Source organism: Mirounga angustirostris, unplaced genomic scaffold, assembly GCF_029215605.1.
Source record: "Mirounga angustirostris isolate CCGP_5_RB_7025 unplaced genomic scaffold, mMirAng1.0.hap1 SCAF_2, whole genome shotgun sequence".
Taxonomy (NCBI): Eukaryota; Metazoa; Chordata; class Mammalia; order Carnivora; family Phocidae; genus Mirounga; species Mirounga angustirostris.
Window position 1 is genome coordinate 116,703,243 of NW_026991710.1, and position 27,934 is coordinate 116,731,176.

General features: G+C 41.7%; 2 protein-coding genes across 3 annotated transcripts; both read right to left on the reverse strand.

The window, feature by feature from the left end:
- Positions 1 to 3,993: 3,993 nt before the first annotated feature.
- MGARP (mitochondria localized glutamic acid rich protein) lies at positions 3,994 to 14,937 on the reverse strand. Its single transcript, XM_045880426.2, has 4 exons — positions 14,773 to 14,937; positions 11,026 to 11,129; positions 6,557 to 6,650; positions 3,994 to 4,824 (listed from the first exon to the last, which is right to left on the reverse strand). Exons 1-4 carry the CDS (start codon positions 14,852 to 14,854, stop codon positions 4,457 to 4,459), a joined length of 648 nt encoding a protein of 215 aa, XP_045736382.1. The 5' UTR covers positions 14,855 to 14,937; the 3' UTR covers positions 3,994 to 4,456.
- NDUFC1 (NADH:ubiquinone oxidoreductase subunit C1) lies at positions 6,612 to 27,558 on the reverse strand. 2 transcript variants are annotated; one of them, XR_010409559.1, is made up of 5 exons: positions 27,409 to 27,558; positions 26,762 to 26,865; positions 24,578 to 24,657; positions 11,026 to 11,129; positions 6,612 to 6,650 (listed from the first exon to the last, which is right to left on the reverse strand). XR_010409559.1 is itself a non-coding variant. In XM_045880427.2 (4 exons), exons 1-3 carry the CDS (start codon positions 27,473 to 27,475, stop codon positions 24,598 to 24,600), a joined length of 231 nt encoding a protein of 76 aa, XP_045736383.1. In that variant the 5' UTR covers positions 27,476 to 27,558; the 3' UTR covers positions 23,409 to 23,568; positions 24,578 to 24,597. The 2 variants fall into 2 exon arrangements, 1 of the variants encoding a protein (XP_045736383.1); XM_045880427.2 differs by lacking the exons at positions 6,612 to 6,650; positions 11,026 to 11,129 and adding an exon at positions 23,409 to 23,568.
- Between the last annotated feature and the right edge of the window lie 376 nt (positions 27,559 to 27,934).

A 27,934-nucleotide genomic window follows, 5' to 3' on the forward strand; every position in this document is an offset into this window, starting at 1 on the left:
TGTGTGTGTGTAGTTTACCCAAAAATATGGAAGGGAAAAAACCCACAAAGTTTTATAGTTTATAGGGGAATGGAAGGAATAAAAAGGTAGACTTCTCTGCATATATCTTGTTCCATAGATTTGACTTTAGAACCAAGTAAGTAGTTTACATTGTTATTAAGAAATTTGGGGATGCCTGGGTGGCTCAGTTGGTTAAGCAGCTGCCTTCAGCTCAGGTCATGATCCCAAGTCGTGCTTGAGCCGGGCCCAGGGGGGATTCTGCTTCTCCCTCTCTCTCTGCCACTCCTCCTTGCTCATGCGCTCTCTCTCTCTCTCTCTCAAATAAATAAATACAATTTAAAAAAAAAAGCAATTTGACATTGGGGCACTTGGGTGGCTGTCAGTTAAGTGTCCGACTTGGTTTTGGCTCAGGTCATGATCTCAGGGTCATGGGCTTGAGCCCCATGACAAACTCTGGGCTCAGCGTGGAATTTGCTAGAGATTCTTTCCCCCTCCCCCCTCGCTCCCTTTCTGCTCCTCACTACCCCCACTCAGGCTCTTTCTCTTTCTAAAATAAGTAAATAAATAAAATCTTAAAAAAAAGGAACTTGAGCAAATATTGACCAACTGCAATTTGTGGACTTTTAAAAACAAAGAACAAACTGAAGGAGGGAAAACGCTTTTGAGGCAGTTGAAGAAATTTGATCACTGACTAGATAATTAGTAATATAAAGAATTGTTGTTATCATTATTATTATTCTACATACAGGCAGCGGTGGTAGTGGAAGATAAGTGGGTGGGACTAAAAATACAGGATTTGCCAAGAGTTGATAATTGGTAATTGGGATGTAGGGCACATGAAGATTCCCTTATACTGTTCTCATTACTTTTGTTTAAAATTTTCCACAATAAAATGTTAAAAAGAAAAAAATGTATTTAAATTATTATTTTTTAAGATGAGGACATTCTTCTTTTTGAAAGACTTCTGGGGGACATTATTGTATCTGAATAAAATACTTAGAATTGAGGTGATTCATCCTGTGAATATGAGGAAAGCCTACCAAGGATAAAGCCAAACATTCTTGATAGTAGAGTAGAATAATAGAAACAACCTGGTTCTTGATGACTGAACCACAGAATAAACCAGCCCTGGAGCAGCTCAACCTCTGGATACCTAGTCAGGTAAGAGTTAACTGTCTTTGTTGTTTAACCCATTTTGAGTTGGTTTCTGTTATTTGCAGCAGAAACCATCCTAGGCAAAACAGTGGTGAAGAATGTGTTTTTGTGTGGATGTTGAAGTCATAAATGTGGTACTGAGTAGTGTTTCTGCTTTATCTTACAGAATGTTTGGTAAAACAGCATCCCTTAATGTGCCATGGGCCTTAGGCTTATGAGTCTAATGCAGAGCTGACGCTGAGACAAATTCAGAACAAACCCAAGGTACCATCCTTATCCCAGAGTTAAACATCGTTCTGCAATGATTAAGTCCATATAGTTCAGGTTTCTTTGTACTTCTCAAATTCCAGAGGCATTAAGCCAACAGTAGAGCACCTTCCACCTAAAGGCATACCTCATTTTATTGTGCTTCATGGATATTACATTTTTCACAGACGGAAGGTTTGTTGGCAACCCTGCATGGAACAAGTCTATCACCACCATTTTTTTCTTTTTTTTTTTAAAGATTTTATTTATTCATTTGAGACACAGAGATACAGAGAGAGAGCGAGCATGAGCGGGGGGGGGGGGGGGGGGGGAGGGGGGAGGCAGAGGGAGAGGGAGAAGCAGGCTCCCCGCTAAGCCAGAAGCCCGACGTGGGGCTCGATCCCAGGACCCTGGAATCATGACCCGAGCTGAAGGCAGACGCTCAACCATCTGAGCCACCCAGGCGCCCCACCATTTTTTTCTTTTTAAGATTTTATTTATTTGTTGGAGAAAGAGGGAGAGCGAGCCCACGAGCTGGGGGGAGGGGGAGGGGCAGAAGGAGAGGGAGAGGCAGACTCCCTGCTGAGCAGGGAGCTCCGTGTAGACCTCGATCCCAGGACCCTCGGATCATGACCTGAGCTGAAGGTAGATGCCTAACCCATCGAGCCACCCAGGCACCTGCCACAATTTTTTTTCAACAGCATTTGCTCATTTTTGTGTGTCTGTGTCACATATTCGTAACTTTTTCATTATTAGATTCGTTATGGTGATCTTTGATCAGTGATTACTACTTACTGAAAGCTCAGATGATGATTAGCATTCTTTTTTTGGCAAACAAAAATTTTTTTAAGTAGGCTTCAACCCAACATGGGGCCTGAACTCACTATTCTGAGATCAAGAGTCACATGCTCTACCAACTAAGGCAGCTTGATGTCATAACCCTGAGATCACTATCTGAGCTGAAATCAAGAGTCAGACTCTTAATCAACTGACCCACCCAGGCGACCCTACACATAACTTTTATATGCACTGAAAAACCAAAAAATCCATTTGACTTGCTTTATTGCAATACCCGCTTTATTGCAGTGGTCTGCAATATCTGCAATATCTCTGAGGTATGCCTGTATATTCCATCCTAGTTTACCATAGGTGAAAATCTCGGCAATCACATTGCTACAGAATGCCAGGAACTAGCAATCTTCCACCTACCACCAGTGATGAGGTCCTTGTTACCATTGAAATGAAGAGTGACACAATTCCAGAATCCTATTCTTAGTGTCTGCGTTCAAGGACCACATCCGGTACTAATTATCTTAGGTGGAGTTCCCTAGAAACAGAGCAGGAACTTGGGGGCAAGTGATCTACTGAAGGGGTGTTGTTAGGGGAATAGTAGGGAAAAAGCAGGATAGGACAGGAGAGAATATCTAAGCAAAGATGTAATCTAGATTGGACAGCTTCAACCTGAGCCCCCCAGGGAACTCGAGAGCATGAGTTGTCGCACAGACTTGGCCCCACCTTTTGTACCACTGTGGCAGTCAGTCATTGGTTGTGAACTGTCTGGGGTAAGGATGGAGTGTGTGTGTGTGTGTGTGTGTGTGTGTGTGTGTGTGTGTGTGTACCACTCACAGAAGCTGGGAGTAAATGGCCCAGGTAAGGGGATCTAGGCAGAGCATCAGAAGCATCCACTACAACACCCCAACTTACTCTAATAGCCCAAATCGTACAAGACCCTGCCTGATACAGCCCATCTCTGCAGAACCATTGCATTCTTTCTGAAATCATCTCCAACTACTCTCTCTCCTTTTCACTCCACTTTAGCCACTTGACCACCTTACAATTCCCCAAATTCTATAGGATGTTTATGTTTCAGATCCTTTGCACTGCTCAGTTCCCTCATCTGGAATGACTCTTCTTTGCCTATCCCCCCATGTCTTCATGACTAGGTCCCTTGTACATCCTTCAGGTTTTTACTCACTAGACATCTTCTTCGTAAGGCTGTCTCTGGCCATCCCATCTAAAATTACACCTTTCACCCCTAACCAACACTTATAAATCCCTTCCCTTTCGCTACTTTTCTTTTTAAACACCTATATAGTATCTAGCACACTATATAGTTTTCTTATGTAGCTTATTATTTGATCATATTCTAGAATATAAGCTGGGAAGGGTAGGAATTTTTGTCTTTTTTTTTTTTTACCTCAACACTTAAAACAGTGCTTTGTAGGTTATAGGTGCTCACTTAGTATTTGCTGAATACATGAATGAATGAATGAATGAATGAATGAATGAATGAATGATTCCTGGCACTAAGTATAAATTCTCACTAAACATTGTTTGAACTGAAATAAACTGAAATTAAAGATGTTGGCCCAGTCCCCCATGCAATATAGACAGGAGAACAGAGATGTAATGTACATTGCTATACGCAGAGTTGTCCATAGATTATATATTTTCTTTGATTGTTCATGCGATGCTGTATGTTAATCTACAATCGATATTATAACATATATTTTATATTATACATCTTTAATATTATAGATTATAGATTATTTATACATATACATATTAGTGAATAAAGACAGAAGCACTAAGGATTTTCCAATTCTATTTTAATGAGTTCAAATCAAAACTCAGGAATCTAGATTAACATAAAGATACAGGTATAGCAAAATTAAAGTGAATGCAGATTGTATAGATAGCTCAATTCCTATGATACAAAACTTAAATGCAAAGATGGAACTCGGGAAGTTCTTTACTGCAATGTCATATTCTGATCTCAGAGAGCAGGAAACTATTCAGACATGTAAAATCTCAAGTCTCTCAATCCCCAAATCTATCAGTAGATACCAAAACTCTTCAAGGCACATTCAGGTTTTCTAGCAAAGAAGCCTATTCTAAAACTACGATGACTGAAACTACAAAAGCACCTATCGGACACTCGATGGCATTTTTTTTGCTCAAGTGTCCATCAGCGCGAAATTAGCCTTGAGCCAAGGCGGCATCGGAAACCACACTGGCTTCCTCCTGTAAATCATCCCCAGCAGGGGATTCTGATTCAACGGGAGGATTCTTCTTCTCGTTCAGCACTTTCACCAGAGCTTTCCTGCTCTATTGTCCCTTTATCATCATTTCCGGCAACCGTTTCATGCGAAGCTGCATTCTGAGCCTCTGAGGCCATTTCAGCGCTGCTTTGTGCGGTGGCCCCCAGGGCTGCGGCGGTCACCCCTGGCCCAGCTTCAGCACTGACCGCGCCGGTCTCTGCCGCAGCGGCCTCCGCATCCCCAGGATAGGCTGAAGCCTTTTCTCTGGCTGCAACTGGAGCGTCTGGACTGTCTTCCGCATCTACCTCCGGAACTTCCGCGAAAGATGCTTCACACACTTCTGAACTTGCTTTCTCAGCTCCCGCCACCTTCTCTATTTCACCTTTAAGATATAAGATTTAATTAAGATTCACCATTAAGCAAAGGGTTAATTTAAAGAGCATGGGAATACAGTGGAAGTCTGCGCAGTCATTTGTAAAAATGAGACAAAGCTATATGGACTGATATGAAATGGTCTTCGAGGTAGCCAGTCAAGTGAAAAAAAGCAAGGAAAAGAGCAATGTATACCCTATGGTACTATTTGTGCTAGGACCAAAGGAGGTAGGACATACCTAGATAGTTTTTATTTGTAAAGACTCTAGGAGGATACAAAGAAGCTGGTATTACTGATTGCCTCTGGGGAGGGAAAATTGGGGATCTGCTTTTTCATAAACCCTTTTGAACCTGTTAAACTTAAAAAAAAAAAAATTACAGGGGCGCCTGGGTGGCTCAGTCGTTAAGCGTCTGCCTTCGGCTCAGGTCATGATCCCAGGGATCGAGCCCCGAATCGGGCTCCCTCCTTGGTGGGAAGCCTGCTTCTCCATCTCCCACTCCCCCTGCTTGTGTTCCCTCTCTTGCTGTCTCTGTCAAAATAAATAAATAAAATCTTTTAAAAAATTACAAATATTATTGATTTAAATACAAAGAACATGAAAATAAACAGCCAACCTTTCATGTGAAATAGCCTGGAAGAGCAGCCGACTTACTAGTTGATGACTGAGCAATCAGTAATATTCTCTCAACCTCAGTTTTATCATCTGTAAAATGGGGATATCGATAATATCTGCCTCAAAGAGCTATTGTGAGGACTGATTAAAATCATGTGTATGATAAGGGATTTAAAAACAAAAGTGTGGGGCACCTGGGTGACTCAGTAGGTTAAGCACCTGACTCTTGATTTCGGCTCAGGTCATGATCTCAGGGTTGTGAGAAAGAGCCCCTCAGTGAGCTCCAGGCTTAGTGGGGAGTCCACTTGGGATTCTCTCTCTCCCTCTGCTGTCCCCTCTCTTTCTCTCTCTCCCTGTGTGTGTGTGTGTGTATACATAACGGAAATGCTGTATTTCATTATTATTGCAATCAGCCTTCTCATGATTATATTCAGTAATGTTTACTGAAGATATTCTATTTCTTACTGTTGTCATGACTAAAAGGTTAAAATTGGTTCATAGGTAGCTATTATCTGTCCCTAAATAGTGATCGTAGTAATTGATAATAATGGCATTATAATTGAGATGGAAAAAAGTATTTAAAGCAAGCAGTTCAAGGCAAGAAATATGTATTAGGGTGAAAATGTAAAGTTTCTGTTCTAGTAGTTGGCATTTTATCAATCAGATCAACTGAGGGACTTAATAGACATGACTGATTGTACTAATGTCAAGTGTACTTTGGGCAAAGACACATGGGCGATCTCAGCCAAAACTGAAACAAAAATTAGTTTTATGATTTAAAAAAATATAATGAGGGAAATGAGAGGTGAAGCTGCTGAGAGAGACATACTAAAATTATGCTTGCCTGAATGGAAGCCTGAGTAGGGGAAAAGTAATATTACCACACAAAGAATTCAAAGCCACTGGTCAGCAGTACAAATGTAAAACGTTTCATTTATCTAATGCACTCATCCAAAACATATAACAATATTCTTTAGGTTTTGGTTGGGCTTTCCCTTTCTGAATGAACTCCTGCCCAGAGCCATTCTGTCAAGTTAGTAAAGAAGCCAAAAGCAAATAGTGTTCATTGCTAGACTAAGATCATGGAAATCAATGCCTTAAGAGAAAAAAATAATAAATTCACTTTACCTTGAAGTGGATGTAACTCTGCTTTGGTTTTTTCTTTCAAATTTGTTATATGTTCCGTGTGTTTGGCTTGCTCTGATGTGACCGTCTTGTAAGTCTGAAAGTAAATGTGTGCTTAAGTTTATTTCTTGAGCTCTAAAATTCATCATGCCAAGTTCAAAGGTATATACAATTCAAAGAGGAGAAACCCCACCTACTCTTTTATTCCCCTTTGGAAACTTTTGCTATTAAGTAGAACACTTTAAAAAGAAAAGAAACAAATGCTCTAACAGGAGTCAAAGATAACAGAAAACACACAGTAGATACAAACATGAAGACAAAGAAGAAAAACAAATTATGCTAGAATCAAAATATTCTGACAGGCATTTGCAGATATCCTCTGGCATTTATCCCAGGGAGATGGGAACTTATGTGCACACAAAATCCTGTACACAAATGTTCATGGTTGCTTTATTTGTAATAGCCAAAAGCTGGAATCAGGCTGGGGGTCTTACAACAGGTGAATGGTTAAGCAAACTGTGGTACATCCATAACATAGAATGCTACTCAGGATTAAAAAGGAACAAACTGTCAATACAGTATAACAATTTGGATGAATATGGGTGAAAAAAGCCAGTCTCAAAATATTATATACCTTATAATTCCATTTATGTAACATTCGTGAAATGGAAAGTTATAGAACTAGAGAACAGATTCCTGGTTGCCAGGGCTGGGAAGAAGTGAGGAGACTGGCAAAAGAAACTGAGTGCAATTACAAAGGGCTACACAAGGGATCCTGTATCTTGACAGTGGTGGTGAATACACGAATCTACACGTGACAGAACTGCCCAGAACTAAATACACACACACACAAAAGTGCAAGTAAATGTGGTGAAATCTGAATAAGAACAATGGATTTTATCAATGTCCATTTCCTGGTTGTGATATTGGATTATCCCTATAAAAGATGTTAATCACTGGGGGAAATGAGGTGAAGACTATATGAGATCTCTCTGTATTAGCTCTTATAACTGCATGTGAAACGCATTCATCTCATAATAAAAATTTTGGAAAAAAATCTTCCAAAATGGCATATTTGTAGACCCTAATGAAGATTCCTTAAGTAAGCTAAAGTTATTCCTTAAAAGCAGCACTGTGACCTGACCATCGGTTATTTCAGAAACAGAATAGGGAATAAAGCTATCTCAATCACAGATCTGATGTGCAGGCTTCCTTTCATTTCATATTCAAGTACTCCTCTCTGGCCTGTGTTCATTTTAGCCAATGATCTTTTAAAAATGAAAATCTCCCTAGTTAGATAATATTGTTTATATTCTCTCAGCTTTAAAAAAATGTTAGGGATTTATCACTTAGTAGCAGGATTACAGATTTTTAAAAATTGTATATTTATATATAATATTCTAAATTTTTAATAATCAAAAACCAAGCATCTTATTAAAAATTATACTTTGCAAATTACAAACCATTTCATACCATGTTAAAATTAGACTGTGAACACGGAAAATCTATAACCTCAGGGGTGGAGATGATGCTGAAGTGGCCCTAACAAATCCCACAGAGTTTGGTGAATTCAGACTTGAATCATCTGGGTTTGAAACTTGCAGGACAAACAGGATTAGCAGGAATGATGGTCACCATTTCTGAATAAGAGCAGGGAATACTTTCCTAGTAGGGTGGGAGCTCCTGATAGCTTGAACCACTATGCTGAGCCGACACCCTCCGCTCTCAGTACAGGAAAGCTGAGCCTGCGCGGAGGTTCACATTTCTGAAATGGCCAGCCCAGCAGTGACATCCCAAGGAACATTACTTTTTTTGTTGCTCAAGGGGCTAAAACACAAGATGGGAAGAAAGACTAGTTTAGGTAGGACTGAAGAGATGATGATATTAGAATAATTCATACTCATGTGTGGCCGGGAGAATCTAGCTTTTCCAAATCTAACGTGGACAAACACAGAGTAGAAAAAAGGCCTGTCAGAAGAGGCCTTTGGAAAGCCTCGAATCTAGACTTTGGAAGTTATTTCTGAATGATATCACTTATTACATGTAAGCGTTTAAAATAGCCCACAAATACCTCAGACCCTCAAAAACTTGACGTGACCTGGGCCTCTCTCAGATTCTATGAGGCCCTCGTAGTAGATTTTACTTGGAAATGGAAAACTGGCTAGTGAGCATCTGTGAATTCAATTCAGATAAATCTAGCAGAGAACTTATTTGAAAGTATAGGACAAGGGGAGGGGGGACTAGAATACAGGTTTTCAAGTGCCTCACATTCTGTATTTCCTCCTGACAAGAGCCTAAGATTCTTGGGAATTAAGGCTTCCAACATTCAAGAGTAAAACCACAAATTCTCAGAGGTGGAAAGGGACTTGGAGCTCATCGCCTTGTCCAACTTCCACTCCCATTGTGAGAGAAAAAGGCCAGAAAGGGCTCGAATGAGAAGCCAGTTTATAACGTCCAGTTTACGATTGCTTTTGCAAAGAAAGATTTAGTGGGCTGGAGAGGTTCATGTCTGGCACTAATAAACATAATTATGGGTATAGTGAGTTCCAGATGAAATTCCATCTTCCAGCTCCCCACATAATCACATGGCCCAGCCCAATCTCTATTTCTCCAATGGCCTATATCCAACAATAGTAGCCCTGGGCAGTGAATTAACATTAAGCAGTAGAAAGACGGTAGAAGGAAAGGAATCTGGGTATGAGTAAAAGCTGATAGATCAGTGGAGGACAATAATATAAGTGACATATTTGAAGTTTCCTGGTTTCTTGAGGCTCTCAAAATTCTGAAGATTAGAATAAGTTATTTTGGTTTGGCCATCTACATACAAACTGCTCCTATTTATGCCTAAAAGTCCATTTATGCATATTTCTTAGGGTAAAACCAAAATGTAGTGACTCTTGTGTACTCTTAGGGTTTCTAAAGAATGTATTTTACTTTTATTCACACTGAAGATTAAATTTTGATTTAGAAAGTTTATGACAAAATGGGGAATGATTCGGGGTGCCTGGGTGGCTCAGTTGGTTGGGCGACTGCCTTCGGCTCAGGTCATGATCCCAGAGTCCTAGGATCGAGTTCTGCATCGGGCTCCCGGCTCAGCGGGGAGCCTGCTTCTCCCTCTGACCCTCTCCTCTCTCATGCTGTTTCTCTCTCGCTCACTCTCTAATAAATAAATAAATAAATAAATAAAATCTTAAAAAAAATGGGGAATGATTCAATAGACTTGTTATTACTTATTTAATGCAAAAATATCTCATCATTTTAGCCCCAAAATCATACTATCAAAAGCTTCATTTTATAGTGATTACCTGGGAGGAGTGGGTAAAACATTCTTTTAATTTTGCATATGTCTATTTTGAATTTTTAAAAATATATGAATATTACCTTTTTAAAATAATGAAGGTATATAAAGATATATAAAACTAATAAAAAACTATGGAGACAGTAAAAAGATTCAGGGAGGAAGGAATGACTAGGTGGAACACAGGGAATTTTTAGGGCACTGAAACTATACTGTTTGAGACTATAATGGATATATCATCATGTATTTGTCCAAACCTATAGAATGTACAATACCGAGAGTGAGCCCTAATGTACACTACAGACTTTAGTTAGTTATAATGTATTGATATTGACTCACCAGTTGTAACAAATGTGCCACACTAATGTGAGACTGTTGATGGAGGGAGTGTTGAGAGGCGGTATGAGAACTCTGTACTTTCTGCAGATTTTTCTGTAAACTTAAAATGCTCTAAAAACATAGTCTATTGGGCACATGGTTGCTCAGTCGGTTAAGTGTCTGCCTTCGGCTCAGGTCATGATCCCATGGGTCCTGGGATCGAGCCCCACAGCGGGCTCCCTGCTCCACGGGAAGCCTGCTTCTCCCTCTCCCACTCCCCCTGCTTGTGTTCCCTCTCTCACTGTGTCTCTCTCTGTCAAATAAATAAATAAAATCTTTTTAAAAAAACAGTCTATTAATTTAAGTTAATCTTTCAAAACAGTTCTTGTTAAATGTTAATAATAGTACCTACTTACAGAATTACTGTAATTATTAAATGAGCCATGAGTCTGTCATATGAGAAACACTCGAATGTCAACTATTATTAGTATTTATAGTAACATCATTTTAAAAAAAGATTTTATTTATTTGAGAGAGAGCACAAGAAGGGGGAGGGTCAGAGGGAGAAGCAGACTCCCCGCTGAACAGGGAACTCCAGGGACTGCAGGATCATGACCTGAGCCGAAGGCAGTCACTTAACCAACTGAGCCACCCAGGCACCCCTAATTTTTACTAGAAGTCACCCGTACTTGGCAGTGTATGCTGTGTAAGAAATGTTGATTTCACACCTAAAAAAAATCTTCATAATCTTGTATATTTAATTAATCCCATGTCCTGACCTTGACAATGCTTTGAGTTTTACCATAGGTTGTAAAATACACAAATTCCTAAACATTATGGTTACTTAAACACTTACATAATATCCACCAGCACTGACTGTGACACCTACAACCAGATAATAGATCATATTTGATCCAGATGATCCAGGCAATTTGTTAGACGACATCCAGCGAAGAGATGCTAGGAAAACAAGTTGAAACACAGGTTCATGATATTAAGCAAAACTATTTAAAATAATTATATCTTAAAAAAATTTTCCCCTTCGGTGAACTTAGAACCTATTAACATCAAGTGATTTTAGCTTAAGGGAATACAGTATCACAAGGTAGGATAATGATTCCCATTTGACATTTTCCCAATCTCATTTGATAAGTACTTATGAAACCTGTCATCTTCGTGCTTAGCATCATGCTTTTCTTGGAAAGAGTGCGGGCGTGGGTAAGGAGAAATGACAAAAGCACTGAACAATTTTGACAAACGAGATGTAAAAGGAATCCATTCGCTGTATGTACTCCACACCACAGGATTCAAGGGAAAAGATTTTTCCAAAAATTGAATTAAATATATTTGTACTTAAAACTTACATGTTAAATAAAACATGTTGAAATCCAACACATTTCTATAAATCTATAATACGAATGTCTATGTAGGCAGAAATATTAATTTTTCTAACAAAAGCCTTTAAAGATGGGCAGATATAAGCTTGTTTAAGACAAAACGTTACAACATGGTCATGTCTGAAATGGAAGTACAATTCTGTAAAAACTAATAGAAATAGGTAAGCGTACTGTATTATTACATCTAAATATATAAAACCATATGCCCTGGAATTGAAATTTTTATAATAGACTCACAGCTAGAAAGAGCTTAAAGTTCATATAGCTCAAATTCTTTATTTTAAAGATAAAAAAGTAGAGACATTTGTTGAATGAATAAATAAATGTTGAGCACCTACTCTGTGTTTGGCCTTGTTAGAATCATTAAGGATAGAACTGTGAACAAGACATACAAGGTCCCTAGCCTCAAGTAGCTCACCGTGTAGAAGGAGCGAACAAAGGTACAGACAAATGATTGTAGACAAATAACTGCAATGCCGTGTGACAAATGCTGGAACAGAAGCAAGTAGAAGTTGCAACAACAGCAAGAAAATTCAGTGAAAAACCTCAGCTAGTTGCCTCAAGGGACCTGCCACAACTGGAGAGACATGACCTGGGTTTTGAAGGAAAGTAGAGGAGATTGTCAAGATAAATAAGGGCAGAGAAAACTGAACCGGAGGCAGAAGGCAAAGCATGTGCAGGAGAGCTGAAAAAGTGCCGAGTAATTGGATGTGGCCTGACACAGAGGATGGGCACGAGGACTAAGAAGTTTTGATTTGCAGAGGGCAAATCTTCAGACATTTGCACTGATTACAAATCTTTGAAGTAGCAATACTGGAAAGATTTCCCGTATGTGTTTTTAGTTTGGATATAAATGACCATCTCTTGGAAAAAAATATTTTTTCCCCACAAATGTTCCCAAAGAGGCTATGGTAAGAGGGTATGGCTTTGACTTGTAGTGGGGCTTTTGTTGGTTTGAAAATACATCTGTTACTGAACAGGGAATGTGTAGCTTCTGTAGTTGTCAACCAGATAATAAATATCAAAAAGATTACTTTAAATAGGAAGGAATAAAGAAAATCATCAGAGATGTAAGTAAAGACTTAAACACAAATACAATTATGCAGTTATTTAAAAGAGCAATGAAATGGGAAATATTTAATAAAGATTAATTAGTTAAATTTGAGCATATCCATACAATGTGAAACAGAAGTTTTGCAGGAGAATATTACTTCCGTGAGAAAATATTTACAATATACTAAATGCAAAGTTATAGAATAATCTATACAGGACTATCTCAGTTTGTGGAAGCAATATGCATAAGAATAAAATGCAAGGGGAAAAAAGGTCTGGAACATTATATATACTAAAACGTAAATGGTGGTATTCCTTGAGTGGTAGGATTACAAGTGACTTCTATTTTGTCTTTCTGCGTTCCTTCCAATGATCTATTACAAACCCAATTATTTACTCATTAAAAAGTTACATTTTTAAAAGCAAAAGCCAGAGAACGCAATTTGATGAGGCACGGCTAAAATTTTACCCTTCAATAAAACTGAAAGTTTTATTTTTCATCAAAACAGTAAGTACCAATAAAAAAGGTCAATTAATGTCCATAACTGAAACCAGATTCCCAGTCAATAATAGTTCTTAAAATACATAAACAAATCAGTGCTACGAAAAAAGTAATTAGATGAAAATTAGAGAAAGATCAGTGTTGCTCCAGCCAGTGTTGCTAACTGCCGATTTAGAATTTTTAACCTACTCTCCCCTTGGCCCAAGTTGGGGAAGAAATTATCTGAAACGCGTCGCTACAAAAGGGGTGTGTGTTTGTGCCTGAAGACCGTGGGGCATGCGGGCGATAACGCAGAAGGCCACGGTCAGGGGGCTCATCTTTCTCCCCTCCCAACCCCCAATCACAACGGCCTCGCTATCTTCAGATGTTTAAAATTAATGCCTTCTATTTGTCAGTGAAAAAAACTGCTCTGTCTTACTCAGTATAAAGATAAGGAAAAACGAAAAAAATACCTTATTCTGTTACTTGTGAGGCAACTACTTCCTACGAGCATTTTAAGAGAAAAACAAAGCTAGCTGGACAGACCTGCCTTCCCTCCCACCACCACCATCACCACCGCAGGCCTAATCAAAGTGGGGGGGAAAAATCGGCCCATGGAATTTTCCGCAGGAGAGTTTCTCTCTCGGCTCGAATGCACGCTCTGGGCTAAGCTACCTCACAAGCCTTACAAAGTGAGGCGAAGTGCAGGGGGAACTAAGCACTTTCCAAGAGGTTGTCTAAGAGCCGGGGGCTAAGCTGGACGGAAAAGACAGGGGAGACGGAGGAGGTCTAGGAAGGAGCTGCTGGGGCCGAACAGCGCGCGAGCGCAAAGCCGGCCGGGGGGCCGCTGGGCGCAGGGAGGAAAAACATGCATGCTCACACTTACTAAGCCCCGACAATGTTCCAGGCGCTAGAGTAAGCGGCTTTCCTGTTTCTCCAGTTTTAGTTAAGAAGCTTCCAGCTTGCACTGCAACTTCCCCTTTAGGAAATTTCTGAATACTGTCCCTCTTCCCCTGCATCCCCAAATCTAAAGGTGGCAGATAACTGGGACGGCTGAGCCGAACAGCTTAGGATAGCTCCAGGTTTCTGCGCAGACCCAGGGAAAGTGCTTCGAAGGCTCACGGAGCTCCGGCTGCCGAGCCCGGGACAAGCCTTGAGTTTATTTACTCAGGGGTATTTACTGGGCCCGCACTCCCTCCCGCGCCCTGCCTGGCTCCATCGTGCCACCCGTTCCTCTGGCTTCCTCGCGAAGTTGGAGAGCGCACAGGTCCCTATACTAATAGAAGGAGTTTAAGCTACGCGGGCGTTAGCCAGGCACTTTTCTAAGCGCTTTTAACTGCCTATTAACTCATTTAAAACTCACACCATTATTGTCCCCATTTTAGCGATGAGGAAGCAGGTGAAATCACTTGCCCAAGATCAAGATTCGAACCCGGGAAGCCTAGGCCGGATTCCGAAGCCGCGCTGGAAAAGTTCCCTAAGTCTTCAAGAACTTCGGGGCGTCTTCCCCGCGACTTTCCTTCATTTCTCCCCCTATCCTCAATCCCAGGCTTCTGCAGCTCGGGCCGGGTTTGGCCCCCAGGGTGCCGGCGGGTACGGAGGCGCCGGCAAATCCGCGCGCAAGGCGCCTGTCCTCTTCAGGCTCGGACGCCCGGGCCGGCGCGGCACTCACCGTCCTTTCGGAGCGGCGCGGGGCCGAAGGGCGCCCTCAGAGGCAGCGCCAGCGTCTTGGAGACCGCCCTGCGGAGATACATCGCGCCCACTGCCCGCCGCCCGCCGCCCGCCGTCCGCCGCGCAGCCCGCTCCGCAGCCCGCTCCGCAGCCTAGGGCGCGCTGCGGGGCGGGGGGAGCCGCCGCGAGCCCCGCCCCGGGGAGGAGCGCTGGCCCCCGCTCAGCCCCGCCCGTGTGTCCCCGGGAGGTGGGGAGGGGTTGGTCGCCCGCTTCTTCCTCCCCCAACCCAATCTCCAGACTTTGCTGCTTTCTCCCGAGTCCGAGAAGCTAGCTGCTGGCGCCTTCTCCGAAAAGGGATCGGGAACCGAGAAATCACCGTCACCTGCCTGCCTCGTACTGTTCCACTGTGTTGAACTCCACCGAATAGGCTGGAAATGTTTAGGGATTCGCATCGTGAAAAAGACGGACATGGTTTATCATGCCGATGCAATCTGAACCCATTTTAAGTCACACTCCCCGTTAGTTTTCCTAAGAGTGGAAGGGGTAGCTGGAAGTTTCCTGGAGGTGGAATGAGGAGAGGAGCAGTGCACTGGCAGATGTTCAGAATCATAAGAAAATCCCCAGGAATAGTTGAATCTCTAGGTAATTCACTGTTACAAAAACTTTAAATGTAAACTCCTAAAATGCTGTATATTCCTGTATGGGTTGTGGAATTAGTATTTCCACATGAACTAAAAATTCTGAATTATTAGTTTCTTCCCCCAGATTTCAATTTCTTGCTTCATTGTGGCTACAAGAATTTGTCATAATTTGAATATGGAAACCAATAATTTATACTTATAGCATTTTCTAAATGATTAATTTTGGAAGGCACGTTTCCTCCTATTATCCCTCATATGTGTTTGGCACTTGATAGTTTATAAAGCACTTGCACATATATTATCTCCTTTAATTCTCATTTCAGCCCTCTGAGGAAGACAGTAATTTTACCTTAAGCAAATGGCTTGGTGGTGGGAAGGAATGTCCAGGGACTGATGGTCATCAATTAAAAAATAAAGGACATGATCATAGTTCTTCTAGTTTCAAGTTCTCTTGGCATGTTACAGGCACATTCACACATTTGTTATGTGAATAAACACTGCTCAGAGATTCTACTTCTGTGCCCAATTCTAGTAATATTTAACATATGCTCACTTGAAGAATACAAAGTCAATGGTCAGAACTCGTTTCTTGCGGGGCACCTGGGTGGCTCAGTCCGTTAAACGTCTGCCTTTGGCTCAGGTCATGGTCTCAGAGTCCTGGAATCAAGCCCCACATGGAGCCCTCTGCTTAGAGCGGGGAGTCTGCTTTTCCCTCCCAAAGACAACTGTTTTTTTTTTTTTTTTAAGATTTTATTTATTTATTTGAGAGAGAGAATGAGATAGAGAGCATGAGAGGGGGGAGGGTCAGAGAGAGAGGCAGACTCCCTGCTGAGCAGGGAGCCTGACGTGGGACTCGATCCCGGGACTCCAGGATCATGACCTGAGCCGAAGGCAGTCGCTCAACCAACTGAGCCACCCAGGCGCCCCTTGGTTTTTTTTTTTTTAAGATTTTATTTATTTACTTGACACAGAGAGAGAGCACAAGTAAGGGGAGCGGCAGAGGGAGAGGGAGAAGCAGGGCTCCCTGCTGAGCAGGGGGCCTGATGTGGGGCTCCATCCCAGGACCCTGGGATCATGACCTGGGCTGAAGGCAGACGCTTAACCGACTGAACCACCTAGGCACCCCACAACTGGTTTTTTGGTATTTAGAGTAGCTAGCTATCCCTAGTGATTAAACCCTTGAATGAGAGCAAGTAGGTAATCTGTAGTTAATGAGCAATCAAATTTAGATTTCCAAGCAGGCAAGAAGGGGCTAGGTCTCCACCAAGAGGTTGGTATTCCTGAAAGTAGCAAAATGCAGGTTAGTGCAGTTACTACCTTGACCAGCATCAAGTATTCATCCTCTGGCAACTAGAGATTAGCTATCTCCCTGGGCTGTAAAATGTTTAATGAACTGCTAGCAGCTAGGACCAATGGACAAATCAAACCAAATCTACCTTCCACTATATCTCATTTGTTCACTGGTATACTTGGGGATGAATTTTTACTTGGCTGCCAGGGAGAAGTAGTCAAAGGCAGTAAATTGCATTTAAATGAATTAATGCATGCATTATACTGTTATTCAATGTGTTAGAAGCGCCCCTAAAAAGGATTCTTTTCAAGTAAATATTTGTAAATGATGGTGCTCTTAGGACACTGTTCTAGGCTCCTTTTCAGAATCCAGTTCTATTCTTGTTCTGGATATAGTCTGAGGTCTTCCAGATCACCTCCAGGTTTCATAGTAGCCACCCAATCTCAATCAGTTAAACTGTTAAGTATCTGTCAAAAGGCTTACAAGATGCTAGGGACCATGCTAGATGCTGGAGATTAGTTATAATTTATTTCACAAATATTTATCGAGTATCTATTATGTTAGGCACTGTTCCAAGGCAATCTCCAATGAATAAGATGAAATTTCTGCTATCACACAGATGTTATGGTTGCAGGTAAATGAGACATGGAACCAACATCTTTTCTCAGAGGTAGCTACCAAGCCCACCATCAATGGGGCCAATGATGAAAAGAAATCTCTGATCAGGTATTAGTAATAAATGTGATCTAAGGCCTTTGGTGAAAACCAAACTAGTTTTTTTTTTTTTTTAAGATTTTATTTATTTATTCATTAGAGACAGAGAGAGAGAGGTAGAGGGAGAAGCAGGCTCCCAAGGAGCAGGGAGCCCGATGTGGGACTCGATCCCAGGACCCTGAGATCATGACCTGAGCTGAAGGCAGACGCTTAACCATCTGAGCCACCCAGGCGCCCAAAACCAAACTAGTTTTAACAATGCAAACTGATTGGTTTAAATGATGCAAGAATAACACACATGTATAGGCCTTTAAAAGCTTTTCCCAAAGTATTGTCTCATCTACTTTTGTACTTTAGCTTCTTAACAATCCCAAGGGATATTGGATAATGCTAATTATCCCTATATCACATATGAGAAAAACTGAGGTAGTACAGTACTATAGTTAAGAATATGAGTTTGGGGCGCCTGGGTGGCTCAGTTGGTTAAGCGACTGCCTTTGGCTCAGGTCATGATCCCAGGGTCCTGGGATCAAGTCCCACATTGGGCTCCCGGCTCAGCAGGAAGCCTGCTTCTCCCTCTCCCACTCTCCCTGCTTGTGTTCCTGCTCTCGCTGTCTCTGTCTCTGTCAAATAAATAAATAAATAAAATCTTTAAAAAAAAAAAAGAGTATGAGTTTGGTTGGGGGACGCCTGGGTGGCTCAGTCGTTAAGCGTCTGCCTTCGACTCAGGTCATGATCCCAGTGTCCTGGGATTGAGCCCCGCATAGGGCTCCCTGCTCAGCAGGGAGACTGTTTCTCTCTCTGCCTGCCGCTCCCCCTGCTTGTGCTCTCTCTGACAAATAAATAAAATCTTAAAAAAAAAAAAAGAATATGAGTTTGGTTGGGACGCCTGGGTGACTCAGCTGGTTAAGAGTCTGTCTTCGGCTGGGGTCATGATCCCAGTTTTGGGATTGAGCCCCACATTGGGCTCCCTGGAGCCTGCTTCTCCCTCTGCCTGCCGCTTCTCCTGCTTGTGCTCTCTCTCTCTGTTAAATAAATAAAATCTTTAAAAAAAAAAAAGTATGAGTTTGGGGGGTGCCTGGGTGGCTCAGTCGGTTAAGAGTCTGCCTTCGCCTCAGGTCATGATCCCGGGGTCCTGAGATCCAGCCCTGAATTGGCTCCTTGCTCAGCGGGGAGCCTGCTTCTCCCTCTCCCTCTGCTGCTCTCCCTGCTTGTTCTCTCTCAAATAAATAAATTTAAAAATCTTAAAAAAAAAAAAAGTATGAGTTTGGGAGCTAGATACCTGGTCTATTTTACTGGTCTGAGTAAAATGTGGACCATTCCTTTATTTATAGAGTTGGGTGTGAGCTCTAAAGCACATTAGGTATGAAATGTGCTCCTCTAGTTGGAGGAGGCAGTGCTAGATTCTGACTTCCAGCCCAGCTGGAGCTCAAGGCTCCTTTTACCATATTCTGCTGCCTTTCAACGCACGTGTGCCAGGATCCATTGTTTTCCACTCTTATCAGATGGTATGATCTAGTGGGGAGACTACCATGTCCTCTAGGTTGGATGTGGCCCTGCCAGCTGGGAGAGGTAAGAATCATGAGTTAAATAGTGCCATTCTCCAGGTCCTATTCATCTTAGTTAAAAGCTTGATGCCTCTCATTTCTTTTTTCTTTTTTTTTTTTTTCATGTAAGCTCTGTGCCCAGCGTGGGGCTCGAACTCACAGTCCTGAAATCAAGAGCCTCATGCTCCACTGACTGAGCCAGCCAGGCGCCCCAAGCTCAAGGCCTCTTGGATCAGAGGGCATTTTCTACCCACTCTACTGCTCCTGTAGAATGCGTAGCTTTCCATTTTGATGGCCAACTCTTCACATCTTGATGAAACATTTCCCATGAGGACATGAGAAGACATGTCCTTGAGTTGTCAAATTCACTCTGTCACAAGCTGTTTCTCCCAAATGCAAGAGAATTTTAGCATAGGTCTTTGCTATAGAAGACTGAGAAGCTCAGACAATAATTTCCCAGCTGTCGGTCACGTTGTTTATAATACTGCCCTTGAGCACGTCCTTGACATTTTTCTTTGTCTGGTTGGGAAAACAAGAATCAAGGGTCAGGGACAATTTGGCTTACCTAACTAAGATGGACTCCCACCTAATTGTGATTGCTGACAAAGAAGATATTAGTCTTGAAAATATATTGTAAGGGTCCTCTATTGGCAATATTAATCATACTTACTCAAGGCTTAAGTGCTATAAATTAAAAGCAATTTTCAAAGACTGAGTGATTTCCTGGGCTCCACCAGAAGTTAGAAAAAGCTTTTCTTTTTTCTTTCTTAAGATTTTATTTATTTGAGAGAGAGAGAGAGAGAGGACACAAATGGGGGGAGGAGCAGAGGGAGAGGGAGCAGCAGACCCCCCGCTGAGCAGGGAGCCCGAAGCAAGGCTGGATCCCAGGACCCTGAGATCATTACCTGAGCTGAAATTAAGAGTGGGACGCTTAACCGACGGAACCATCCAGGCGCCTCACAGCTTTGTTTTTCTTAACACTAAATCCTTAGGGTATAATCTGTACAAATTTGGATGGCTTAGGAGAACAGAAATAGATTCTCACAGTTTGGGGCACTCGAAGTCTGAAATCAAGGTGTCAGCTGGGCCACACCCGCTCTGAAACTAGTAGGGGAGAATCCTTCCTTGCCTTTTCCAGCTTCTGAGTTTGTTGGTAATCCTTGGCTTGCGGATGCATCACTCCAATCAATCTCTGCCTCTATCATTACATGGCGGTCATCTCTCTGTGTGTCTGTGTCTCTTCTCATAAATATACCAGTCATATTAGATTAAGGATCCACTCTAGGCCTGTATGAGCTCATCTTAACTAATTATATCTGCAACTACCGTATTTCCAAATAAGGTCACATTCTGAGATACTGAGGGTTAGGACTACAACGTATCTTTTGGGGGACACAATTCAACCTATTACTTCCTATACTTGCAACTGAGTTTATATAGCCTGTTTTTTCCATGGCAACTTAAAATAATTTAGGGGCACCTAGCTGGCTCCGTCGGAAGAGCATGCAACTCTTGATCTCAGGGGTGTGAGTTCAAGCCTCACATTGGAGGTAGAGCTTACTTAAAAATGAATGAATGAATGAATGAATGAATAACTAAATGACTACCTCACAGCTACTAAATCTGAAAAAAGGTCTACCTATTTTAAAATTTTTTTAAAAGATTTATTTAATTGACCGAGAGAGAGACAGCAAGAGAGGGAACACAAGCAAGGGGAGTGGGAGAGGGAGAAACAGGCTTCCCACTTAGCAGGGAGCCTGATGCGAGGCTCAATCCCAGGACCCTGGGATCATGACCTGAGCTGAAGGCAGACACTTAACCACTGAGCCACCCAGGTGCCCCTGATTTTGATCTGATAAAAATCTTGACTGTATTTGACAAAGGATTTTGTCTGCATCTTCTTTTTTATGGAAGCTCTCTTACATTATTACTAAAGAAACCATAATTTGACCACAATTCCTCTTGGGAATTTAGAATTAGAATAATTCTTGTTTGGTTCAACCACACTCTTCAACTAAGATGTAAATCTAGTAACTACTGACTGTGGCCTATTACAATATGAATTAGGTTAGAAAAGAAAATTGGGTAAAGAAAACAGACAGCAGGGCTAAGAGCAAGAGTCTTGATAATGTTTGAGTTCCAGACCCCTTATTACTGGGCCCAGGTGCATTCCTGTTTTTGGTGTCTGTGGGTCACTCTGCATCCTCATAACCTTTTTTTTTTTTTTAGCTTCACACAGTTTGAGTTAGGTTTCAGTATTTAACTTAGAAAGCATTTCCACCAGCGCCACTATACGCACAACTCTAGGTTACTCAAAGAATAATTTACATCTGTGCTATCCAGTAAAGCAGCCACCAGCCTCATGTGGCTATTCAAATAAATGAAAATGAAATATTCAAAATGCAGTCACATTAATCACATTCCAAATGCTCAATATCCACAAGGGGCTAGTGGATAGCAGACAAAACATTTCCATCAATACAGAAAAGTTCTTTTGGACAGCCGGGTCTTCAGGAATGGCTCCCCCTGGAGTCAGTCATACAGGCATAGTCAAGATGCAAGTCCACACAGGGTAGCTATGTTTGCAGGGCCTGACATACAGCTGATACTGTTTATAATTTATTTCCAACTGAGGTTGCCAGTTTCTGGAATTTCAAGCGTCTTAGAGTTTTCAATTCCCTTTTGGCAGATGTATTTTTAAATGTTTCTTTTAGTGCCTTGATTTGTGAGTTGATACCTGACTTCTTGTTTTACCGTGTGAGGACATTAGTTCCCTACTGCTGCTACAACAGTGTTTTAAAACAACACAAATTTACTACCTTACAAGGTTTTTTTTGTTTTTGTTTTAGGTGAGAAAGCCATCACAGTTCTCACTGGGCTAAAATTAAGGTGTCAGCAGGACTGTGTTCCTTTCGGGAGGTTCCAAGGGAGAATTTGACTTTTCCAATCCTTGGCTCTTGGCCCCTTTCCACCTTCAAAGCTGGCAAAGGCCAGCTGAGTCTTTTTCACATCACATCACTGACACACTCTTCTGCCTCCCCCTTCCACTTATACGGACCCTTGTGATTTCCCTGGGCCCAACCAAATAATCCAGGATAATCTCCCCCTTTAAGTGTCAAATTTAGTGATTAGCAAACTTAATTCCATCTGTAATCTTAATCCCCCTTGGCCATTTAATCTAACATATCACAGATTCCAAAGAGTAGGCAGTAGTCATCTCTGGAATCTATCACATCTACCACAGTGTTGTTGGGCAAATCACTCTTCACCTCCGGTTTTTGCATTTGTATAATTAATGAGATTGGTCTGTATAACCCGTAAGGTCCTTTCCAGCTCTATCAGCTAGAGCTCCAAACTAACAGAAGTTCATAGTATTATATCTGGCTTTTAACTGAATTTGCATTAAATAATCTGAAATAATGTTAATTCTGAATTTATGTTCAGAAGTGACTTCCAAAGATATTAGGTGATGAATCTCCCAGAATAAGTGTTGGCCACAGCCCCAAACACACACAAAACCAATTACAATGCAGTAAATCTTTCCACTTAATGTCAGAATGGAGACTTAAATAATGAATCTTCAAATGTGTGTACACTGTTTAAATCACAAGTGAATGAAGTGGCACATAAGTAAATTTTAACTGATACACAAGAAAGCCTCCCCCCTCCCCCGCCCACAAGAAAGGATTTTGATGAGGGATAAATGAAGTGTATTTTATTTTGTGTCTATTAACCCTCTCTCCTCTTCCCTCTCTTCTTAGGAGTTTGCTAAGTCATATTACAAAAAGGAACAACAAACTGGTGCCGTAAATGGTGAGTACAAAAGTCATCCAAATGGCAATCATTCAAATTCAAGGAAATGGAGTGAGAACAAACTCTAGTAATAAAAGGATTCACCTTTCCTTTCTGACTTACCAGACTGGCTTCTCTGGAAGAAAACAGTATTTAGGTTCTTTAGGGTTTTTTTTTGTTTCTTTTTTTAAGATTTTATTTATTTATTTGACAGAGAGAGACACAGCGAGAGAGGGAACACAAGCAGGGAAGAGTGGGAGAGGGAGAAGCAGGCTTCCCGCTGAGCAGGAGCCCGATGTGGGACTCGATCCCAGGACCCTGGGATCATGACCTGAGCCAAAGAGAGACGCTTAACGACTGAGCCACCCAGGCGCCTCAGGTTCTTTAGTATTTTGAATAATAAAGTAGTTCTATCACCCTGACACACTCAAGAATATTTGGAATAGAAATTAAAAGTTGATACAAGGAAAAAAAAAGTTGACATAAGGAGTAAATCCTTCAGCGGTGATTTTTAATCCATTTCCTTAACAAGTTTTCTTACCAATGTGTCCTTAATTACCATTGACCCTGTTATCAGATGGTACTTTCTACATCAAAATACTTCTAATAATACACTTTAGAACTGACATTCACTACATAGCCACAACATATATAATTTGAAGAATACAGAAATATTTTTATTTTTTCATTTAATGATGCAAAACACAAATGCTGATTTGACATACATTCACATATAACTTTTTCTCTCACGTTTACAACTCAACAGATTGGTGAATCCAAAGGAACTAGTATAATCACTATATGGAGCATACCTATAATGAAGAAAAAAAAATAAAACTACAGCATTAACTAGCAGAAATAATATTAAAATTAGACCATTTTGAATAATTTCTGGGCATCTGGGAAAATTAGAAAACAAATCCATAAAGAGTATCAACCCTTCGTTTTATTTAAGTTTTAGCAAAAAATATTTTATGTGACCTATAAGAGAGTAGCAAAAGCATATCTTATTTCATGTTTATCTCTCGATTAGCTAACTAAGTGCCTGGGCAATTTGCTGAAAACATTATGATTAATAAAATAGGGTTCTGTTCTCATGGAATTTACACTCAGGTGTCGTATATAACAGATATTAAGAAACACATACAGAAACCTGTCTTCAGTGTTATGAAATCACTGTGTAGAGTACCATCAGATTTACAAAAATGATATGATTTTGGTTTCATTCTTTTTTGTTTTTTTTAAGATTTTATTTATTTGTCAGAGAGAAAAAGAGAGAGGGTGAGAGTGTGTGCGCATGCACACACACAAGCAGGGGCAATGACAGGCAGAGAAGCAGGCTCCCCACTGCGCAAGGAACCCGACGTGGGCTCGATCCCAGGACCCTGGGATCATGACCTGAGCCGAAGGCAGACGCTTAACTGACTGAGCCACCCAGGCATCCCGATTTTGGTTTCATTCTTAAACACAACTTTCTTTGAACACAGTCAAAGCATAATGATTACAAATGATGCTAAAAAATGATTATGCTGAGAGATGCTTCAGCTAAGGTATTAAAATTCATAAATTTGTCACAGGCAGGAATATCAGTGCTAAAAAGTACAAACTCAATAGGGGGGCCTGGCTGGCTTAGCTGGAGGAGCATGCAACTTGATCTCAGGGTTGTGAGTTCAAGCCTGACGTTGGGTGTAGAGATTACTAAAAAAAAAATAAACTTAAAAAAAGTATAAACCCAATAAAAAAAACAACCAAAATACATTATTTAGAAAGAGGTCAAATTAACTTGCATAATTAATTAATCCTATAAAATTGCATACTTACCATATTAGTATTTCAATAGTTTATTCCAACCCATTTCTTCTTTTATACTCTAAAACATCTTCATTATGTTGTTTGATGAGCTAGAAGTGGGTAACAATTAAAATTAGAAATGTAATCTTCCTGGCAACTTAAAGAGGCTAACCAATGATACTTATATTTGGTATATAAGAGGAATAAGAATTGTACGTTGTAAAAGAATTACAACTATTTTAGGGGTGTGAGGGAGGGCATGGGGGCACTGGGGCCTGGATTTGCTTTTCTTTGTCTTTTTTCTTAAAGATTTTATTTATTTGTCAGAGAGAGAGAGCACAAGCAGGGGGAGCGGCAGGCAGAGGGAGAAGCAGCTCCCTGCTGAGCAAGGAGCCCGAAGTGGGACTCAATCCCAGGACCCTGGGATCATGACTTGAGCTGAAGGCAGACACTTAACTGACTGGGCTACCCAGGTTTCCTTCTTTTCCTTTTTTTTAAAGAAAGGTTTTTTTTTTTAAAGATTTTATTTATTCATTTGTCAGAGAGAGAGAGCACACAAGCAGGGGGAGCGGCAGGCAGAGGGAGAAGCAGACTCCCCACTGAGCAGGGAGCCTGCTATGGGGCTCAAATCCAGGACCCTGAGATCATGACCTGCGCCCAAGGCAGACGCTTAACGAATGAGGCACCCAGGCGCCACCTTATGATTTTAAATTCAACTTCTGCCAAATAAATTATTTCATTCAGTGGGTAATTATTATTATATGTGCTGCTGAAGCGAGCACTCATTCAGTGGGTAATTAATGTAATAGAATAACTTACCATAGAGGAGCTAAACCAATACAACCAACCAGAACTGAGTATTAAATGAGGTCCAGGCTGGTTGCTGGGTGTGGCATACTTCTAACCTTAGAAGTTTGATACTATGAGTGACCAATCCCATCCCCCAACTATATGTGTATTAATTAGATGTCACGGGAGATAGACACTTTCTTAGAACCACTGTCTGACAGAATATGCAACCAAAACAATGGTTGATATGGGGTGACATTTGCTGCAATCAAAGATCCAATTTCAGTAAGAGTTCTCAGCAGCAATCAAGCTTTTTTAGGGAAAACTTTAAATTAAAACTTCATTATGACAAATACTATTTTAAAAAGAATTAGTTACTGTTGTTATGTTGTAAATGACTTTCAACATCTCTTACTCCTTATCAACAAGACTTTTTTTTTTTTTAAGATTTTATTTATTTGACAAAGAGCACAAGCAGGGGGAGTAGCAGGCAGAGGGAGAGGGAGAAGCAGGCTCCCCGCTGTGCAGGGAGCCCAATGCAGGGCTAGATCCCAGGACTCTGGGATCGTGACCCGAGCCAAAGGCAGATGTTTAACGACTAAGCCACCCAGGCGCCCCCATCCACAAGCCATTTTAATGAGAAAATCCAAAATAAGAGATCTAAGAATTGGAGGTGGGAGGCAGTGGAGAAAGCCCCTAACCTATTAGAGACAAAAAAAAAATTTTTTAAATACTAATATAGCACACAGACTTTTAGTCAACTTCAAGAAAATTTATCTACAGAGAGGCAGTATTTCATAATGGTCTATAGTGTAATTCTGAAGTCAGGGAGAAGTGGGTTTAGCAAACTAATTTCCCCAAGCGTTTTCTTTATAAAAAGTCAACAATAATATTACCTACTATACAGTGTTGTTGAAAAGATTAAATGAGTTTTTACATGTAAAGCATTTGGCATACTGTAAAGACAAAGAAAAAAAGGCTGCCACACACTAAGTACAATTTCCAACAACGTATTTATGCAAACGTTGATTAAAATCTTATGTTTTGGAAGTCTAGTGGGACTTAATTTGTATAGCTTGTCCACTGATGATTTGTACCTATGGCATCTGAAAAAAAAAGTGTCTTCATAAAACCCAACCAGCTCCCATCCTCATTAGCAAGTAAAGAACAATTAATAGTAAAATTGCCATTCATCATAAAACCATGCTCATTAACAATGAATGAGGTAAGTTTCAGCCTCATCATATTTTCTCGATGCTGCGGAAAACTTTAATATTTCTTTTTAGTCTTTGGGATTTCCGTTACACTTTCCAATTACATAAACATCCAACTGGATGGGAGATAAGCTCAGCAACAATCTCACACTGACATTTCTCCTCCCCACTGTGTTGGGGTCACACGACATCAAGGGAGTAAAAAACTCACATAGATCCACAAGAAGGCGGAGGTGCCCAAGGTCAGTCCAACTTTCAGCCAGTCAGGTCTGTCATGTGGCGGCTCCCGAATGTAGAACTTGGATCGCGCTGAAGCTGAAAGGGGACAGTGTAAATCGATAACGTATCGCCTCGTACTGAAAAACCTAACGTTTACGTGTGTATTATTGCATTTAATTCTCTCTTCAACCCCTCTCTCCCCCGCTTAAACAGCCTCGGAAACAGAGGTTCAGAAAGGTCAAGTCAACTCGCACTGAGCCACCGGCACAGCCAGACCGAGGGGCCCCTGTCCTCCAAGACGCCCTCAAAGCCTCGTAAACCAGCTTTTGCGGAGCCTCAGATGACCCTCGAGTTGGCGGGAAGCGGCACCAAGAGGGTCTGCACGACCCAACCTGCGGCGGGTTGGTGGGGGGGAACCCAGAGTCCCTTCGTAGAGACCAAGAGTTGTCGGCACTGAGAAGAGGGTCGGCGGCGGGTGATGGGGAGCCTAGAGTCAGGGCTGGGATCTGGGACGCAGGCCGGCGAAGGTCACTGCAGAACGAGCCCGGGCCCAGACGCCCCCTGCCCCCGCGGGCTGGGTTCACCCTGGGAGTGGCAGACAGTAAGGTCGGGTGGGCCTGAGCGGAGAGGGACACTCACAGCCGCTTGGGAGCCTGGCAGGAGCCAACAGCTTGGAGAACAGGCGGAACAACGCGGGCAGCGCCATCTTGCCAGGCAGGGCTCCGCCTTTCCGCAACCCCGTGTCCCCTGGAGTCGGCGCTCATGCGAGCGCCCCCTGGCGGAACGAAGTGCGGGATTCGCTAGCTACGCAGCCGCGCTACTAAGTAGAGGTGTTAACTCGAGAATCGTGGTTATTGCCTGGTACTCTAGCTCTCCTGGTCTCATCACCCGTTTGTAAAATGGGGTTTGGGAGGAAATGATTAAAAGGCGTAAGGGGTAGTTTATCCATTTCGCTGTCCCATGAGAATTTCAGGCCCCTGCCCCAGGGATACTCAAGAGATTTACTAAAATCTTTTTTCTTTTTTTTTTTAAGATTTTATTTATTTGACAGAGACACAGCGAGAGAGGGAACGCAAGCAGGGGGAGTGGGAGGAAAAGCAGGCTTTCCCGCAGAGCAGGGAGCCCAATGCGGGGCTGGATCCCAGGACTCTGGGATCATGACCTG

Bases quoted from the DNA above. Each gene is read 5' to 3' on its own strand.
- MGARP (XM_045880426.2), bottom strand. From the start codon at position 14,854: ATGTATCTCCGCAGGGCGGTCTCCAAGACGCTGGCGCTGCCTCTGAGG. The intron at 11,130-14,772 runs GTGAGTGCCGCG...TTGTTTTCCTAG, and splicing joins CGCGCCGCTCCGAAAGGACG to CATCTCTTCGCTGGATGTCG. The intron at 6,651-11,025 runs GTAAGTGTTTAA...ATTTACTTTCAG, and splicing joins TCAGTGCTGGTGGATATTAT to ACTTACAAGACGGTCACATC.
- NDUFC1 (XM_045880427.2), bottom strand. From the start codon at position 27,475: ATGGCGCTGCCCGCGTTGTTCCGCCTGTTCTCCAAGCTGTTGGCTCCT. The intron at 26,866-27,408 runs GTGAGTGTCCCT...GTCCCCTTTCAG, and splicing joins TGCCAGGCTCCCAAGCGGCT to CTTCAGCGCGATCCAAGTTC. The intron at 24,658-26,761 runs GTGAGTTTTTTA...ACCCACTTCTAG, and splicing joins CCGCCTTCTTGTGGATCTAT to CTCATCAAACAACATAATGA.